The sequence below is a fragment of the Hyperoodon ampullatus genome (assembly GCF_949752795.1).
Source record: "Hyperoodon ampullatus genome assembly, chromosome: 18".
In the NCBI taxonomy this organism is placed as follows: domain Eukaryota; kingdom Metazoa; phylum Chordata; class Mammalia; order Artiodactyla; family Ziphiidae; genus Hyperoodon; species Hyperoodon ampullatus.
In genome coordinates, this window is record NC_136931.1 from 53,027,279 (window position 1) to 53,043,469 (window position 16,191).

Sequence of the window (16,191 nt, forward strand, 5' to 3'; positions counted from 1 at the left end):
GCAGAGCTGGGCACTCAGCTGCCCGTCCTCCCGACTTCAGGGCCCACTGCCTGCCCCAGCCTCTGCATTCAGTTGCTCTGTCAACAAATGTTAAGCACCTGCTGTGCACCCAGTGTGTACCCTTCTGGGGATGCTTCAGTGAACAAAAGCAGTAAACTCCTTGCCCTCCTTGCAGCATAAGCACACACATAGATCCTAAAGCTCTGTGTTGGGTCGTGAGAAGTGCCACACAGAGAATGAAGCCGGGTACAGAGATGGACAAGGACAAAGGGGGCTGTTTTCTATAGGGTGGTCGGGGAAGGCCTCCGAGGAGGTAATGTTGGAGCAGAGACCTGCAGGCAGGGAGGGAGAGAGGAAACCATGAGGATATAGGTAGAAGAGTGCTCTGAGCAGAGGCGCAGCAGGTGCAAAGGCCCTGAGGCCTTATATCCAGGTGGCTCTGTCACTGATGAAAATCGGGTGGGGAACTTGACTACTGTAGCCCCTGAGCCGGGTCTGCCCTCGCACCTCACCTGCGTGCAAGCTCTGTCACCAGCACCTCTAGGAAGACACCCCCAGTCCATGCTCAGCGGCTGAGGCCTCCATGGGTGGCCTCCTCTCCCATACCCTGGACCCCCCCAGTCCTGCAGCTCACCGCCCAGACGCACAGTGCAGTCTCTACTTCTGTACTTTGTCCACAAAGCTCCCTCTGCCCAGGATGCCTTTCCCCCTTTGCTGTCTCACTCTTCAAGACCTTCTCTGGGAGACTTTTCCAGATGCTCTCTTCCCGGCAGATCCCAGCTGGCCTGTCCTCCACGCCTCTGTGATCCCGCCTCACTCTCTCTCACGGCTGGTGATGCTGCCTTGCGAATGCTTCTGGGTTCGTCTCCTTGTCCACACGGGGGCTCTGGGATAGGGCCAGCATGTGGGGGAATTGGTGGCTGCTTACTAGGGGACTTTGGGGGAGGGGAGAAGGCTGTCCCACACCTGCACTTCTCACCTGAACACACCGGTACCTGTGGATGTCCTCTGGAGACCCCGTCTCAGCAGGCGCTGTGAGGAAACCCCGGAGGGCGTCCCTGCTCAGGGCAGGACTGGCTCCCCAGGCCCCAGAAACCACAAAGAGAAAGACCGATCCCTCTGGCAACCTCCGTGTCCTGCTATTAGAGAAGGCTGCGTTTCTGCTGCCCACCAGACCCCTGCGTCCAGCCTGAAGCTGAGGGGCCTGAGGACCGCAGGGCACCAGCGTCAGACGGGAACAGTCCTGGCTTTGACACCCCACCCCTTCCCAGCTGCATGACCCTAGGAGACCAGTTAGCATCCCCAGAGGTTTCCTCCTCTGTGCATTGATAGGTAGTGGGCTCGGGGTATCTCTGCTCTGTGGGACTCTGATGAGGATTAAAGATTCAGCCACAGGGTGCCTGGCAGGATGCCTGGTAGGGAATCGGGGTGAAATAAAGAGCACCTTGCACCTTTCTGTACAGGGAGCACTCTGAATTTGAGAGCCTGCCTCACAAAACGAGTAGTTTCTGGCCGGGTCTGGGCCTTGGCGTCCCTCTCGCCTTTCTCTCTCCGGGCTTCCTTGGTCTTCTATACGTGCATCAGGCCCCCACGCCCACCCCCCGCCATGAAATGTCAAGAGAGCTCAGTCTGCCTTCAAGGCCTAGGACACTGGCCAGATGTGAGCTCCTCCGTCTGTCTGTCACTCCTTCGCCCTATCTTGGTGCCCTCTCTGTGCCTGGCCCTGTTCTGGGCAATGTTGGGGATATGCATGGACTACAACCCTGGGGCTCCCAGTCCAGTGCGGGGAGACAGACTGGTGCCTTAGACAGTGACAGTTCAGTGTGGGCAGGGCTGAGATGGGGGAGCCCAGAGGAGGGAGCCGGACCCACTGGGGGGTCATGGAGGGCTCCCTAGAGAAGGGGACCCTTGAGCCGAGGGTTGAATTGAGAGTGTAATGCATAAGAGGAGGGAGAGAATGAGGTGTGATGAAGCACTGGGCCTGCACTGGGAGGAAAGGGAAGAGTTTGGGGTGAGGCTAGAGCACAGTGCCCGGTGGTGGGGGGAGGGTCCCGTTCATGGACAAGGCTTAAAAGGGGCCTCTGAGGCCTGGCTCCCTCCTGCCCGCCTTGTCCTAGCTCAGTCCGGAGCACTCACAGCGCCCTTGGAGGGCCTCCCTGGATCGTCTGCATACCCGCCTCCCCAGATGAGAAGCCCTGAAGGGCAGGGCACCCGGTCAGAGCCCTCCCTGTCCTCCTAGTCCCAGCACGGAGCTTGGCATGCAGTCAGCCTCGGGCGGTATTTACTGATGAATAGCAAGATGGTATCTAAGTTGGCATTCTGGAGTAGAAGCCTAACTCCAAGGGGCTGAAGCCGAAAGGGGGAATTTATTGGCTTATGGATCCGAGGAGACTTGAATAGTTTGACTTCAGGCCTCGCTGCATCCAGGGTCTCAGACAGCGTCGTCCATCGGGACTCTGTCTCCCTTCACCTGTGAGGTCACCTTTCCTGTGAGTCGGCTTTGTTCTCGGGAGGTTCTCTCCTCTTGGTGGATGCCAGGGTGGCTGCCAGCAGCTCCAGAATTGGGGGGCAGCCTCAGCGACCCCTGCGGGCAGAGAGCTCTTATTTCCCGATAGTTCCAGCACAGGCCCTGGGAGGGGCTGCGGCTGGTCCTACACGGGTCAGCCTCCTGTCCTCGACCAGTCACTGTGACAGGGGCTTTGGGAGGACAGTGGGGAGTGGAGGTAACATGGACGTCCCCCCTGGGGTCCTGGGATGGCGTCATGAGGGAGGTGGTGGGACCAGTGCCCGTCTACCCAGGGAAGCGGGAGGGGAAGCGGGCCGGTTGGTGCTTTCACAGGCCAAGGCAGCCTCACCACAGAGGCAGGTTGTGCGCCTGACGCGCCGTCTGCCTGGGGGACTGCTGGGGGTGTAGGCTTTAGCTCCCAGCTTCCATGTGCCTTTTCAGCACTGGCCTGGTCCCCTCTGAAGGTGTGAGCCCAGGCGGCCTGGGTAGGGGAGGATGGCGTTCCACAGACGTCGGGTCGTGGGAGCACAAGAGCCTGGGGAGTCCTGCAGGAAAGAGCCCCGAGAGCCGGGGCCCTGGGGCCCGCAGGGGCCTGGTCACCCACTGGCCACGAGACTCTCAGTTTCCGCTCTGTCAGGTGGGGTGACGGAGACGGTGCCCTTCCCTCTTGGGGTAGGAACGGCGTGACAGGCGGCCTCCCAGGGTGGGCTCTGCCGATGCAGTGGCCAGACCCTGGGGAGTGAAGGCCACCTGCGGTTAGCTCACGGAGGGGGTTAGAACCCAGGCCTGGCTCGGGGCCGCCCAGTAGCTTCAGCCTCACTGGCCACCTCTGGTGTGCCCAGTCCTGGCAGGCTGGCCTCCCTGTTAGGGGACCCAGTGGCTCCCCCTCCCCAACCCTGGTCTCCTACAGATCCAGTCCTCCCTAGACCTCACGTAGCTCCTGGCGCTGCTCTGCAGCAGCCCTGGCGGCCCCCGTCTCAGGCTGAGAGCAAAGTGCTTCCTGAGGCCGCCGTGTCCCCGTCGCCTCCCGCCTCCGCCTCCTGCCGCGCTGGCCTCCTGGTGCCCGGGATCCTGCCAAGCCCGTTCCCACCCTGTCACACCTCCCCTCCCAGGGGCCACTGCCCACCGCTGTATTTGTATCTGTCTCATGCGTGTCTCCAGCTAGCTGTTGAAGCCCCAGCAGTGAGAGTTGGCTCCCTACCCCCTTGTCCCCACTCCGTCCCCACCCCCCACCGTTGCTTCCTGGTTTTTTGACTCCCACTTGAATGAGTACCAGCTCCATGCTGGCAGGGGTGGCCTGAGTCATCGCCCCCTGGTGCCCAACCTGTCCTTGCATCTTGTGGGTGCACCTGTGCACCTGTGTGCAGAGGAGAGACAGACGGTTCTGCCTGTCACCTGATGCCTGGCCTCAGGTTTCTGTCTGTCCCTTTGTGAGGGCAGGGGGGAGGGGGAGCAGTCTCTGCTTGCCCCACAGCCTCTTCCTGGGAGACTGGTGCCTGCTGCACACGGCAGCGTCCCTCGCCAGGGCTCAGACCTTCGTCTTGGCCCCGGCCCCTGCCTCCCACTCAGGCCTGTCGAGGTAATGTGAGAATGAGGCTGTGTTCCAGTTACAGAGCAAGACAGGTCTGGGTGTGCGTTCCAGTGCTGCCGCTCCTGGCTCCGTGACCTTGGACAGACGGCTTGCCCTCTCTGAGCTTGCCTCCCCTTATTACGAAATGGAGATATAACTGCCAGTTTCATAGGATCGCGCAGCTGGCTGAATGAAACTGTGCGTAGAAAGTGCTCAGAGTGGTGTCTTAACACGGGTTAAGTGCCCGATACCTGGAAGTGGTGACCATGGCCACCACCATCGTCATCTTTTTCTCCAGCTCTGTCTCCTGTTGAGTCAGGCCCCGCACTGGGCAGCTACTTGGCGGGTGCCCTCACGTCCCTTATCTCCTGAGACCCTACAGATGTCCCTTTCAGAGATTGAAAGAGGTTGTTGAGAATGTTTATCACAGTCTCACCAGGACAAGGATTGGAACGCAGGTCCTCTTATTCAAAGCCGTGACCTCTGCACATCCCATCCCCGGCACACGGGGCTGGGCGCCCCTCACGTCACCGCCCCTCCTCTCTGACAGCCGCTTAAGCCAGCCCCTGCATAGGTCGGACCTTCGGAGCCGTGGCCTTGGGAGCTGAGGGAACACACACTCATGTACGTGTCCCCCTCGCACACCCATGTGTCCTTCTGGTCTCGCCAACCATTCCGTCACTGGACAGGTGCTTTGGCAAGTCTTTTCTGGGTCCCTGCCTTTCAGTGGGGGACACAACATGACAGTGATGGCCAGCCTTTGGTGAGCACTCACGGGCGTGTGCTAAGCCCTGGTCTGAGGGATGGACTTGTGCTAACTCAGTCACCACACTTAAAGTGGGAGGACTCACACTCAGCCCCGTTTTCAGGGTAAGGTGATTGAGGCACACAGGTCAAATCGCTTTGCTTGGAGTCATGGAGTTTAAGTTGGGAGCCAGGATTCGGCCCCAGGTGCTCTGGCTCTGGAGCCCATGCTCTCAACCATGCTGCGAGATGCCCCATCTCCGGTGGGCAGCGTGAGATGCTGCCCGGGGAGGGCCTTCCCCAGGTCGAGCTCGCGGAGTATGGGAGGGAGGAGCCAGGATCCAAGCCCCCTGACTTCGGGCTGGAGCAGGGCCCTCACCACTTTGCAACCCCGCCCTCCGGAACCTGGCCCCAGAGCTCCGACTTGGGCCTCCCGGCCAGGCCCACACCTAGTGTCCAGCCAGCACACCGCATGGGTGGCCCTCCTCCTCCCCAGCTCACCGCCCGCCTGCTGAGTCCTCGGGGTAGACCGGGCACACATGCATGTCTGTGGGTGCCGAGCTGCATCCTGGAGGCCCGGGCCCCATGCTTCGGAGCCGCTGCGGCCTGGGAGAGCGGCCCGTTGACTCGCTGCCACCTGTGTGGTTTGCTTAAGGCTGGACAAGTCGAGGGCGGACAACCCGAGGTAGAGGTCTTGATGATTTCGTTACAACATCACGAACAAGTGTGTGGTGGCCGGGGCTGAGCCAGCCGGCCTGGGCCAGCCCTGCCAGCTTATAAAGTGCTTGGGTGGCGCCTGGCACAGCGGAAGTGCTGTCTCGATGCTCCATGTTATTTCTCCGAACCACCTGTACTGCCGTTTCCTTACCATTTTTTTTTTAACTGGTTCGTTTAAAAAATTTGAATATGTTTCGTCTCATTCATTTCCAAGTGATGGTTTTGATGTGATAGTCCTTTTTTCTTAGTATATGAATGAAATACACATACGTAATGATTACTACAAGGTTCTTCCCGACCCACCTGACACTCGTGTGTGCCCACGACCTACCTGACACTCGCGTGTGCCCACTGGGGACGGGCCAGGCCTGGGGACGTGCTTGTGATGCTGTTGGGGAAATCGAGGCAGGGTTGGGGTGCCTGCAGGCTGCCAAGTGTACACCACAGTGCACTGACTGAACCCCCGCTTCTGTTCCTTTAGTGTCTTTCCCCAGTGCTGTCCCCACCTTGAACATGTGTCTCAGCATCAGAGGAAAGTGACAAGACGCACTTGTCATTCTTGTCTGCAGTTGCTCTGGGCCGTGGACCCCCACGTCTCTGAGTATGTCCATCTTACCTACCCCCTGCTCTCAGCTTCCCCTGCTGTACATGAGTGGGCAGATGCAGCCTCCCCGAACCCTGGCTGTGACCTTGTGTGAGGCTGTGCCTGCATCCAAACCCCATGGGCGCCTGGCTGAAGGGGTGGCTGGATGGTACCTGTGGCTGGTGTGGAGGTGGCAAGGTCAGAGACCCTGGGCCTTGAACTCACCAGGAGGCTCGTTAGAACAAAGACCGACCCACTGGGCAGGATCCCAGGGGACTTCAGGAGCTGAAAGTCCTAGGTGGTCAGGGAGGACTTCCTGGAGGAAGGGATGTCAGAGCTGAATACCTAAAGGACCAACTGCGGTTTGAGAGATTGCTTAGGGCTCTTATTCCCTGTAGACTGTCTAGGACAGCGGTCCCCAACCTTTCTGGCACCAGGGACTGGTTTCGTGGAAGACAGTTTTTCCACGGACCGGAGGTGGAGCGGGTGGGGGTTATGGTTCAGGCGGTAATGCGGGTGATGGGGAGCGGCAGATGAAGCTTCACTCGCTCGTCCGCCACTCACCTCCTGCTATGCTGCCCAGTTCCTAAACAGGCCGCGGAACGGTACCATACCACGGCCCGGGAGTTGGGGACCCCTGGTCTAGGGCACCGAGAAGTGCTAGTGACGACCCCACGTGTACCCAGTACCCTACTTCATCCCCATCTGACGTGAGCAGGCCAACCCCACCTTGGCCTGGGGGCCGTTATTGAAGGGAGCGTGTCTAGGGGAGCAGTTTTTGCCCTTTGGCCATCCGATAAAACCTGTGTACCCTTTCTTGGAGTGATGATTTTTAAAGGCAAAAAGTAGGATTACAAAGGATACCAGTTAAAATACAGTTTATTAAATATTTTAAAAATCGTGATCTAGTAATTTTGCTCTTCCTCGTTGACACATGAAATAACAGGATATAGCAGCAGCTCGATTGGCTTGCAAAGTAGTGATGAGCATTCAGAATCTGCAATAACTGTTATGTGATGTGAAAACATCTGCCATTTCTATTGAGGACAAAGTCTCAGGGTCTGCTAAACAATATTTCTTTTTTCTCTCTTTTTTGTGCTATGTTACTAAGAAGGAAATGCTGAATTTCATTTCAGTTCAGTTAGTGCAAATAAAAAGACAGTTTTTCCCCACTCAAGCTCATGGACCCCCTGGGGGTCAGTGGCCCCTGCTTGGCTGGACTCCCTGAGGCAGCTGCAGGCCAGCTCCTGTTCCCCCTCCGCCCCCAAGAGCTGGGAGCCACCAGGCACACGACTGCACGTCAGAGAGCTCCCTTGCTAGGCCTGCAGGGGGGCAGCTGACACTGGGGAAGGCTGTTGATCACCTATAGCTTCACCCAGGCTCCACCCCGCCTGCTTCCACCCAAGGAGGAAGAGAGGGCCAGAGGACCGGGCCTGACCTCTGGGAAGCCTGGGGCCTCTGTCGGCTTCTTTCTTCCAGCAACCCCACCCAACACAGTGGAGAGAGTTCTGGAGCAAATATTTGACTCTGCCTTTTACCAGCTGCCTGACCCCAGGGAGGCAGCTTTCTTTCCCTGGACCTTGGTTTCCTCCCCTGGAAGACAGGGTGCGGCTTGATGAGGTCGGGGCATACGGCACCCGGCCAGAGCAGTGGCTGGAGGGAGCATCCTCTCAGAGATGCCTGCCCAGAAGCTCAGCAGGGGCTCCCGCTGGCCCATCCGCTGCCCGCCCTGCCACTCCCGTGCCCTCTCCATTCGGCTGGCCCTGAGAGCTTTCTACTCCCAGGCCTGACCCTGTCCCTCCCCTGCTCAGAGCCTTTTCTTCCTGTTCTCCTGGTTGCCCCAGCACAAAATCCAAGCTCTGATAGCCCCAAACTGAAAAGAATACAAATATCTTTTCACCTGGCGAATGGATAAACAAAATGCATACATCGGACAGTTACTATGTAGCACTACAAAGGGACCGAAACTCAAAGTTGTTATGTTCCAGAAAGAAGCTGGCCACCAAAGGTCGCATACTGTTTACCACCATTTTTGTGAAATGTCCAGAAAAGGCAAATCTGTGCAGACAAAGGCCAGCCTTACCTTCCACGTTGTGACAGGCCCTGAGCTTCCCGAGGACAGGGCTGTGCAGTTGTTGGGTTTGGGCTGCATCCCCTTGTTCATTTTGGGAGCCACTGCCTGTAACCATGGGGCACCAGGGCCGTGTCAGGGATTCTGACCGCTGCCGTATCCCTGGGACAGGAAGCCCCGTCCTGAGTACCGTCCCGGAATATTTCGCTGTTGAGGGAGCGGGGAGTCTGAGAAGCCACATGGCATCTCAGTTAAGAGCTGAGTTCCGGGGCCTCCCTGGTGGCGCAGTGGTTGAGAGTCCGCCTGCCGATGCAGGGGATACGGGTTCGTGCCCCGGTCTGGGAGGATCCCATATGCCGCGGAGCGGCTGGGCCCGTGAGCCATGGCTGCTGAGCCTGCGCATCCGGAGCCTGTGCTCCGCAACGGGAGAGGCCACAACAGTGAGAGGCCCGCATACCACAAAAAAAAAAAAAAAAAAAAAAAAAAAAAGAGCTGAGTTCCGGCTCCACCACTTAGCAGCTGTGTGGCCTTGGGCAAGGTGCTTCACTTTTCTGAGCTCCACTTCCTTATAAGGTCGAAATGTGGATTCATTCTCTCATTCAAAAAAAACCCCACAAATCAAAACACCTGCTCTGGGCCTGGCCCTGTGCTGGATGGTGTTGGGGACACAGTGGTGACCAAGACAGCCCCAGCCCTGCCCTTCTGGGACTCGCAGTCTAGAGGGGGAGGCGGCTGACAAGTAGAAAAATGGCGTGATAGTAGTTGTGTAATGTTCACGTGAAGGTGTTTGGGGAGCCTTGGGGAGTTGGGGAGGGTGGCGCTGATTGGTTTGGGGCCGTCTGGGAACACCTCCCCAGAGCAGCAGTCACAGCGAGGCACCTCAAGGCAGGACTGAGCTCAGTGGGTTGCTGGAAGGAAGGTTTATCATGGAGGTTGAGGGGGAGGGGGGATGGCACAGGCCAGCAGGCGGGAGTCGGGGAGAGAGGCCCAGGGTGTGGAAAGTCACAGGCCTGGGTCCTCTCTGCCTGCAGCCCAGAACGTGACCGTGGATGAGGTCCTTGGTGCCTACAAGCAGGCCTGCCAGAAGCTAAACTGCAGGCAGATCCCCAAGCTCCTCAGGCAGCTCCAGGTATGCCGCGTGCTGGGGGTGTGGGGGGCACTGGGGGGCAGTCCGTGGGGTGAAGCTGCCCTCACCCCGCCCCCCCAGCCCCCTCCGGGCCTGTGGTGTCCGCCCCGAGCAAGAGAGGGTGTACAGGGCACTCCCCGCCCCGAGCCTGGCCGGCCAGCCAGGGGATTGTAAACATGTCTCTGGAAATCCTCTTTTCAACTGTAAAAGTAATCAGGCTCTTCCTGAATATTTAAGCAGTACAGAATTATGTGAAGTAGGAAATTACTTGTCAAGAATCTTCCACTCCCCAAAGCAATTCTCTTCCCCAGGGGAAAAGCCACGTACACAAAAATTAAAAGTCTGAATGACAAAAGTAATATATATTCTCTGACTTCAAAAAAAAGTTAAAATACTACAGATATAAAAAGCAAAACCGGTTTCTCACTTCTTGCCCAAGTCCCATTCCCCAGGAGTCCCCGCTGGTGACAGCTTGGGGTTTTCGTCCCCTGGACTTTCTGTGCTTTTATAAATAGAGAACGAGTCACTATCTAGAGGTACACAGACGCGAGGGCAGGTTCCGTTTTTATATGACTAGGGTGTTGCTGTACTCCTGGCCTGCTCGCCCCCGGCCATCTCTCACAGGTGCCTTTCCTGCCACCTGTCCAGCCTGGTTGTGCTGGTAAAGCACTGCCTCAGTGCCTTCCCTCTGGATGGGTCATTCCAGAATGTTCCAAGGTTGCTTGTTTCAGAGCCCCGGCTGCCTCACTCTCAGGGAGGTCCAGCCTGGCGCCTGCAGGTGTCCTCCTGCCTTAACCACCGTCCACTCTGCTTTCCCAGGAGTTCACGGACCTCGGGCACCGTATCGACTGTCTGGACCTGAAAGGTGTGTGTCTGGACGGGGCCGGGGGGCCCTTGGGTAGCGGGCAGGGAGGTGTGGGTGCCCTTCCTGAGGTGAGGCAGGTGCTGCGAGCCGTGGGGAGGGGCAGAGGACCTTTCCTCCCCCGCTTGGCCCGGAGCCCATGTTTCCACCCAGCCCCTCACCCCACACGCAAGTGTACGTGCACAAGGGGACTCGTAGATGTGCACACACACGGCGTTCCATATCGTCCCAGGTGAGAAGCTCGACTACAAGACCTGCGAGGCCCTAGAAGAGGTCTTCAAGAGGCTGCAGTTCAAGGTCGTGGATCTGGAGCAGACGAACCTGGACGAAGATGTGAGCAGCCTGCCACTGCCCATACCCACTCCCTGAGCTCCCTGCCTCTTAGAGGTTTGGGGGGAGGGCATGGCAGGAGGAGGGAACCCCCTTGGACCAAGGCTGGGCAGGCCCTCTTGAGGGACAAGACTGGGGAGATGTCCACTGTGGCCAGAGTGAGCGGGGGATGTTGGACTGTGTGTGAGGCCCGGAGAAGGGTCTCACAGACCCACCCCCAAGGCAGGGGCTTTGTAAGCAAGGGAGAGACTTGGGGAGCCAAGCCGGAGGGGAGGTGTATGACCACCAGGAAGGAGCCTTTCCAGGAACGTGTGCCCCCCCACCCGCTGAGAATCACAGTGCCTGCAGGGGAGAGAGTTTAAGAAACATTCTGAAAGCAGCCCCCTGTTTATGCCCAGGTGTCCTCACCTCCCCAGGTCCGGAGGCCACCAGGAGCCCGGGGGAGGGCTCCTGGAGACCTGAGACCCAGGGACGGCAGAGGCCTGTCCTGGTCACGCAGCACATCACTTAGACCACTCTGGGGGGCGAGTAAGAGGAAGCAGACCGGCTGCAGCAGGACAGGGGAAGGGTTGGTTGCCAGAACCCGGAGGTGCCAGAGCAGCATCCGGGCTCTCCCGTCCCCAGTCGCTCAGCCCCTACCTCCTGGCTTCCCCGGGCAGCTGCACCCTGAGGCTGAGCCCCGCTGTCTCTGCCCAGGGTGCCTCAGCCCTCTTTGACATGATCGAGTACTATGAGTCGGCCACCCACCTCAACATCTCCTTCAACAAGCACATCGGCACCCGGGGCTGGCAGGCCGCCGCCCACATGATGCGCAAGGTGGGTGCCCCCTACCCATTCCCTCTCCAGGGCCCCCAACCTGTAGGGCCTGGGTCCACGAGCCGTCAGAGGGTGCTGGGCCCCAGCTTGTAGGCCAGTGAGAAAGCAGTGCCAAGAGGCACCCTGCTCCAGGCCCACCCCGGCCCCTTCTCTCCCTTCAGGCGTTTCCCCTTCCCCTCCACTTGCCCATAACGTGTCCCTGGGAGGCGGCTGTGGTCACCATTCCCGTTTCACTCACATACGGGGCGTCTCTGCCAGACAGGGGTCAGCGAGCTCAGCTGTCACCAGCACTGCCTCACTCACCCCTGTGGCCCCAGGCTGGGCCTTCCCTCACCAGCCAGTGTCCCCAGCCATAAAACCAGGTGGCCCTGCTGCTCACGGGGATACTGGGACGTGGGGCGGGAGGTCCCCCGGAGCGGGGAGGGCCGGGGCCAGCCTGACCCAGCCCTGCACCTGCCACGCAGACAAGCTGCCTGCAGTACCTGGACGCCCGCAACACGCCCCTGCTGGACCACGCGGCGCCCTTCGTGGCGCGTGCCCTGCGCATCCGCAGCAGCCTGGCGGTGCTACACCTGGAGAATGCCAGCCTGTCAGGGCGGCCCCTCATGCTGCTCGGTGAGCCCCAGGGCGGTGTGCCGGTGGGCTCGGGCTGTTGGCCGGGTCCCCTGGGCCTGGCCAGTCACAGCACCCTCCCCTTTTCCCCCAGCCACGGCCCTGAAGATGAACATGACCCTGCGGGAGCTGTACCTGGCCGACAACAAGCTCAATGGCCTGCAGGACTCGGCCCAGCTGGGCAACCTGCTCAAGTTCAACTGCTCCCTGCAGATCCTGGACCTCCGTAACAACCATGTACTGGACTCAGGTGTGTGCGAGGTCCGCGCGCCCCCGCCCAACTCCAGTTGCCCAGCACCCACTGTGTGCCCAGCTGGGTGCTCGTGGTACTAGAAGCACAGTAGTGGCCGAGACAGTCCCGGCCCTGCCCTCGTGGTGACGCCTCAGACTGGGCTGGGCTGTGGGAGCCCAGGGCTGGTGTCTGACCCAGTCTGGGGATCAGGGAGGAATCCTGGAGGAGGGAACAGCTCAGCTCTCCCTTCAGGATGAGGTGGGGTATTGAGCAGATAATTGAAATAATTCGATCTGGGGAAAGTGCCCTGGAGGAAACAAGGATGCTGGGATAAAGGCTCAACCGAACGCTGTTGAAGGTGCGCAGGAGGGGCCTCTGGACAGTAATGAGGAGGCTGGGGTGGGACCAGCCGTTCTAAAAGCCTAGGCAGAGAATCCAGGCAGAGGGAATAGCAACTGCAAAGGCCCTGAGGTGGGAGAGAGCTTAGGTATTGGATATCTGGGTGGGGGGAAGAGCCCTGGTGAGCCAGGAGGTGAGTGAGAAGCGAAGAGGGAGTAGTCAGCAAGGCCTTGCCAGCGGGAGGAATTTGATTTCGTCCCTGTTCACCGTTGAGCAGAGTCCCCTGGCCTCAGTGTGAAGACAGGGTTGCGGGAAGGGGTGCAGACTGGAACAGTGAAGCCAGTGCCCTCCTCCGGGGCAGCTGGGCCCGGACACCACGTGTACTGAGCACCTGCCACGCTCGGGGCCTGTCGGCTCTGGGTTCACAGCCGTGAGTGCGGCAGGGGTCTCTGCCCTCAGGAGAGACAAAGCCAAGATACGTTAATGGAATGCTGAGTCTGTCGGATGGTGAAATGTGCTCTGGAGAAAAATAAAGCAGTGATGGCGGGCTGAGCTGTCTGCTGAGGTTAGGCTGGCCGGGATTGTCCCATGAGAGGGGGAGATTTGAGCAGAGATCTGAAACAGATGGCAGAGGCCTTCATCAGGGTGTCCAGAGGAGGAACGTTCCCGGCCCAGGGGTCGGGGAGCCGTGTGTGCCAGGCCCAAGGCAGGGCGGGCAGTAGCAGGAGGTGTCAGGGCCAGAGCCTGTGGGGCCGGGCAGGCTGGGGCAGGGGCTTCTGAGCACTGGTGGGGTGGCTCCCGGGCCAGTGTCCCCCAGGGAGATCCCCCGGCCACAGACAAGACTTGCCCACGGGCCTCCCCAGGTCTGGCCTACATCTGCGAGGGCCTCAAGGAGCAGAGGAAGGGGCTGGCGACCCTGGTGCTGTGGAACAACCAGCTCACGCACACGGGCATGGCCTTTCTGGGCATGACGCTGGTGAGTCGGCCGGAGAGGGGAGGGGGTGCAGCAGGGTCCGGTCCCGCACCTCTCCCATCCCCGGCTCTCATCATCTTGCGGCTGTCGCGGCACCCGGTCTTGCTTATCCTGCCAGTTGAGGAACCTGCTCTCTTCCTCCAGCCCTGTTTGGTCTTTGCTTCAGCTTCTGCACCCTCTTTCCCTGGAGGACAGTAACCCTTCTTTTCATTGTCTCTCTGCATCCGGCACCATAGCCCAGTACAATGCTTCGTACGAGTTGAAAATGTTTTGCGTAGAAAGGTAGCATTTCTGGAAGCCATCAGGAGGCCTTAAATCTTTTCGTTATGTGGTATTTAAAGCCAGCCCACAGGGTACAGAGACTCAGACCCAGGTTAAGAATCATCCACGGTCAGGCCTGTGCCCAGAGTCCTTGGGATGCTGGCGAGGGCAGAGGCTGGGCCTGGGCTGTGGGGACGGGCCTGGCTGGACGCTCGGAGGGCTGAGGAGTGGACAGGGCAGCTGGCTCTTGGGAGACTTCTGAGTACACGAGGGATTCGGCCCGAAGCAGGAACGTGCCGGTGTTTGGACCGGGGGGCCCTGCCGAGGAGAGAGCGTGCACGTTTGCCTCGTTCCTGACTGGCCTCCTGGGCCTTTCCTGGCTCTCGTGCGCCGCTCCCTCCAGCCGCACACACACAGCCTGGAGACGCTGAACCTGGGCCACAACCCCATTGGGAACGAGGGCGTGCGGAACCTCAAGAACGGCCTCATCGGCAACCGCAGCGTGCTGCGCCTCGGCCTGGCCTCCACCAAGCTCACGTGCGAGGGTAGGGCGCGGGGCTGGGCGCGGGAGGCGGGGTGGCCAGGCCGGGGGGCGGCCAGCCGGGTGTGGGCCCGTGGCCAGCCCCTGCGGTCCCCCTCCCAGGCGCGGTGGCGGTGGCGGAGTTCATCGCCGAGAGCCCCCGCCTCCTGAGACTGGACCTTCGGGAGAACGAGATCAAGACGGGCGGGCTCATGGCACTGTCGTTGGCCCTCAAGGTGAACCACTCTCTGCTGCGCCTGGACCTTGACCGCGAACCCAAGAAGGAGGCGGTGAGTGCGCTCTTCCCTGCGGGCAGGTGGGGGGCCGGCTGGCCTGGGGCGGCCCCAGGACCTGCTGGGGGCGGGCCACCCAGAGCCCGAGCCAGGCCCGCTCTGCCCGCAGGTGAAGAGCTTCATCGAGACGCAGAAGGCGCTGCTCGCCGAGATCCAGAACGGCTGCAGGCGCAACTTCGCGCTGGCGCGGGAGGAGCAGGGGCAGCGCCTGCAGCCGTCGGCCTCCATGGCCGAGATCGCCGTCTCCGAGCCCCAGCCCGATGCCGGCGCGCCCGCGGAGGAGCCCGCCCCCAAGGCGCAGGAGAACGGGGGCCCCGACCCTGGCGCCAGGCCGGACTCGGATTCAGACTCAGACTCTGAGGGGGAGGATGGGGAGGAGGAGGATGGGGACAGGGCTGAGGCCCCCTGCCCCGCCCTGGTGCCTCCCACGGACTCCCTGGGCTCTGGGGACAGGAGCCCCCCAGGCTGCCCCTCCTCCCCCACCGAGCAGCGCATTTCCGTGTCCAGCCCCGGCCGGGGCCACAAAGTGTTTGTGGTGACCCGGGTGGAGAGTCCACCCGAGAGGGCAGAGCCTCCTGTGCCACCCGCCTCTCCTTCCCCACCTGCCGTATCCTTCCTGCCCACCTCACCTGCCCGGACGCCAGATGAGGCCGTCAGCACTTGGGACCCAGGGTCGTCTGAGCCTCAGCCTCAGCCGGAGCTGCCCCAGTCAGGGCCACCACTGCCCAACGGCCTGAAGCCCGAGTTCGCTCTCGCACTGCCCCCGGAGCCGCCCCCAGGGCCCGAGGCCAAGGTGGGCAGCTGTGGCCTGGAACACGGTGAGAGGACCTCTGGGGCCAGGTGACTGGGGCCCCTGTGTGTTGTGTGTGACCCCGGCCAAGCACCTGCTTGTTGGTGTGCCTCGGTTTCCCCCTCTTTAAAATGGCCCTTGAAGGGGCGGGGACAAGTGGGACTTGATCCTCAGTCCCCGCCTTACTTCCCTTGGATCCCTGGGAGCTCCTTGGGGGCGGGGCACGCAAGATCTGTTGACTCTGAGTCTGATGGTCTCATTGGTACCTGGGCCTGTGCTCCCCTGCGGCTCTAGCTCAGGCAGGGCTGGTACCCCCCAACCCACCCGCCTGACTGGAGGCCGCCCACCCTTTTTCTTGCGCAGAGCTGAGCTGCTCCAAGAACGAGAAGGAGCTCGAGGACCTGCTTCTGGAAGCCAGTCAGGAATCTGGGCAGGAGACACTGTGACACCTGAGGTGCGGTGAGGGCCTGGGGCCCCGGGAGCTGGGGAGCCAGTGATGGAGCTCCTGGCTCTGACAGGTGCCCCCCTGCGATCTCTTCTCCCTAAGTTCCCTTCTTCCGGTCCGTCTTTGAAGAGCTGAGGCCAGAGCCATGAGAATCTGCTCACCCTCACCCCCAGCCTTCCTGAGGCCTGGGACTCCAGGGGGTGGGGGGCCTTCCTGGGGACCCCGGCCCCCCACAGCAACACTACACGGGGTGCAGGAGCTACAGGGAGTGGCCCTCCCCTCCCTGACTTAAGCACTTCTATTTATGTGTCCGACACTCGAAGACTGGGCTGGGGGTGGATGGGAGGAGGACGGGGGGGCGGGGAGGAGTGGATACCGGCCACAGGGCCGGGCACCTTTCC

At 60.6% G+C, this 16,191-nt stretch overlaps 1 protein-coding gene across 1 annotated transcript in view; it reads left to right on the forward strand.

Moving 5' to 3' along the window:
- The window catches only part of PPP1R37 (protein phosphatase 1 regulatory subunit 37), a gene marked incomplete at its 5' end in the record, with an annotated part of 42,283 nt that extends 26,342 nt beyond the window's left edge, over positions 1 to 15,941 (forward strand). The window contains 12 exons of the mRNA XM_079723541.1: positions 9,223 to 9,320; positions 10,137 to 10,182; positions 10,412 to 10,512; positions 11,206 to 11,325; positions 11,790 to 11,940; positions 12,032 to 12,187; positions 13,372 to 13,484; positions 14,146 to 14,287; positions 14,386 to 14,552; positions 14,665 to 15,373; positions 15,709 to 15,799; positions 15,893 to 15,941. Of these exons, the coding sequence (XP_079579667.1) occupies positions 9,223 to 9,320; positions 10,137 to 10,182; positions 10,412 to 10,512; positions 11,206 to 11,325; positions 11,790 to 11,940; positions 12,032 to 12,187; positions 13,372 to 13,484; positions 14,146 to 14,287; positions 14,386 to 14,552; positions 14,665 to 15,373; positions 15,709 to 15,791 (1,886 nt within the window). The 3' untranslated portion in view covers positions 15,792 to 15,799; positions 15,893 to 15,941. The remainder of the gene's footprint in view (positions 1 to 9,222; positions 9,321 to 10,136; positions 10,183 to 10,411; positions 10,513 to 11,205; positions 11,326 to 11,789; positions 11,941 to 12,031; positions 12,188 to 13,371; positions 13,485 to 14,145; positions 14,288 to 14,385; positions 14,553 to 14,664; positions 15,374 to 15,708; positions 15,800 to 15,892) is intronic.
- Between the last annotated feature and the right edge of the window lie 250 nt (positions 15,942 to 16,191).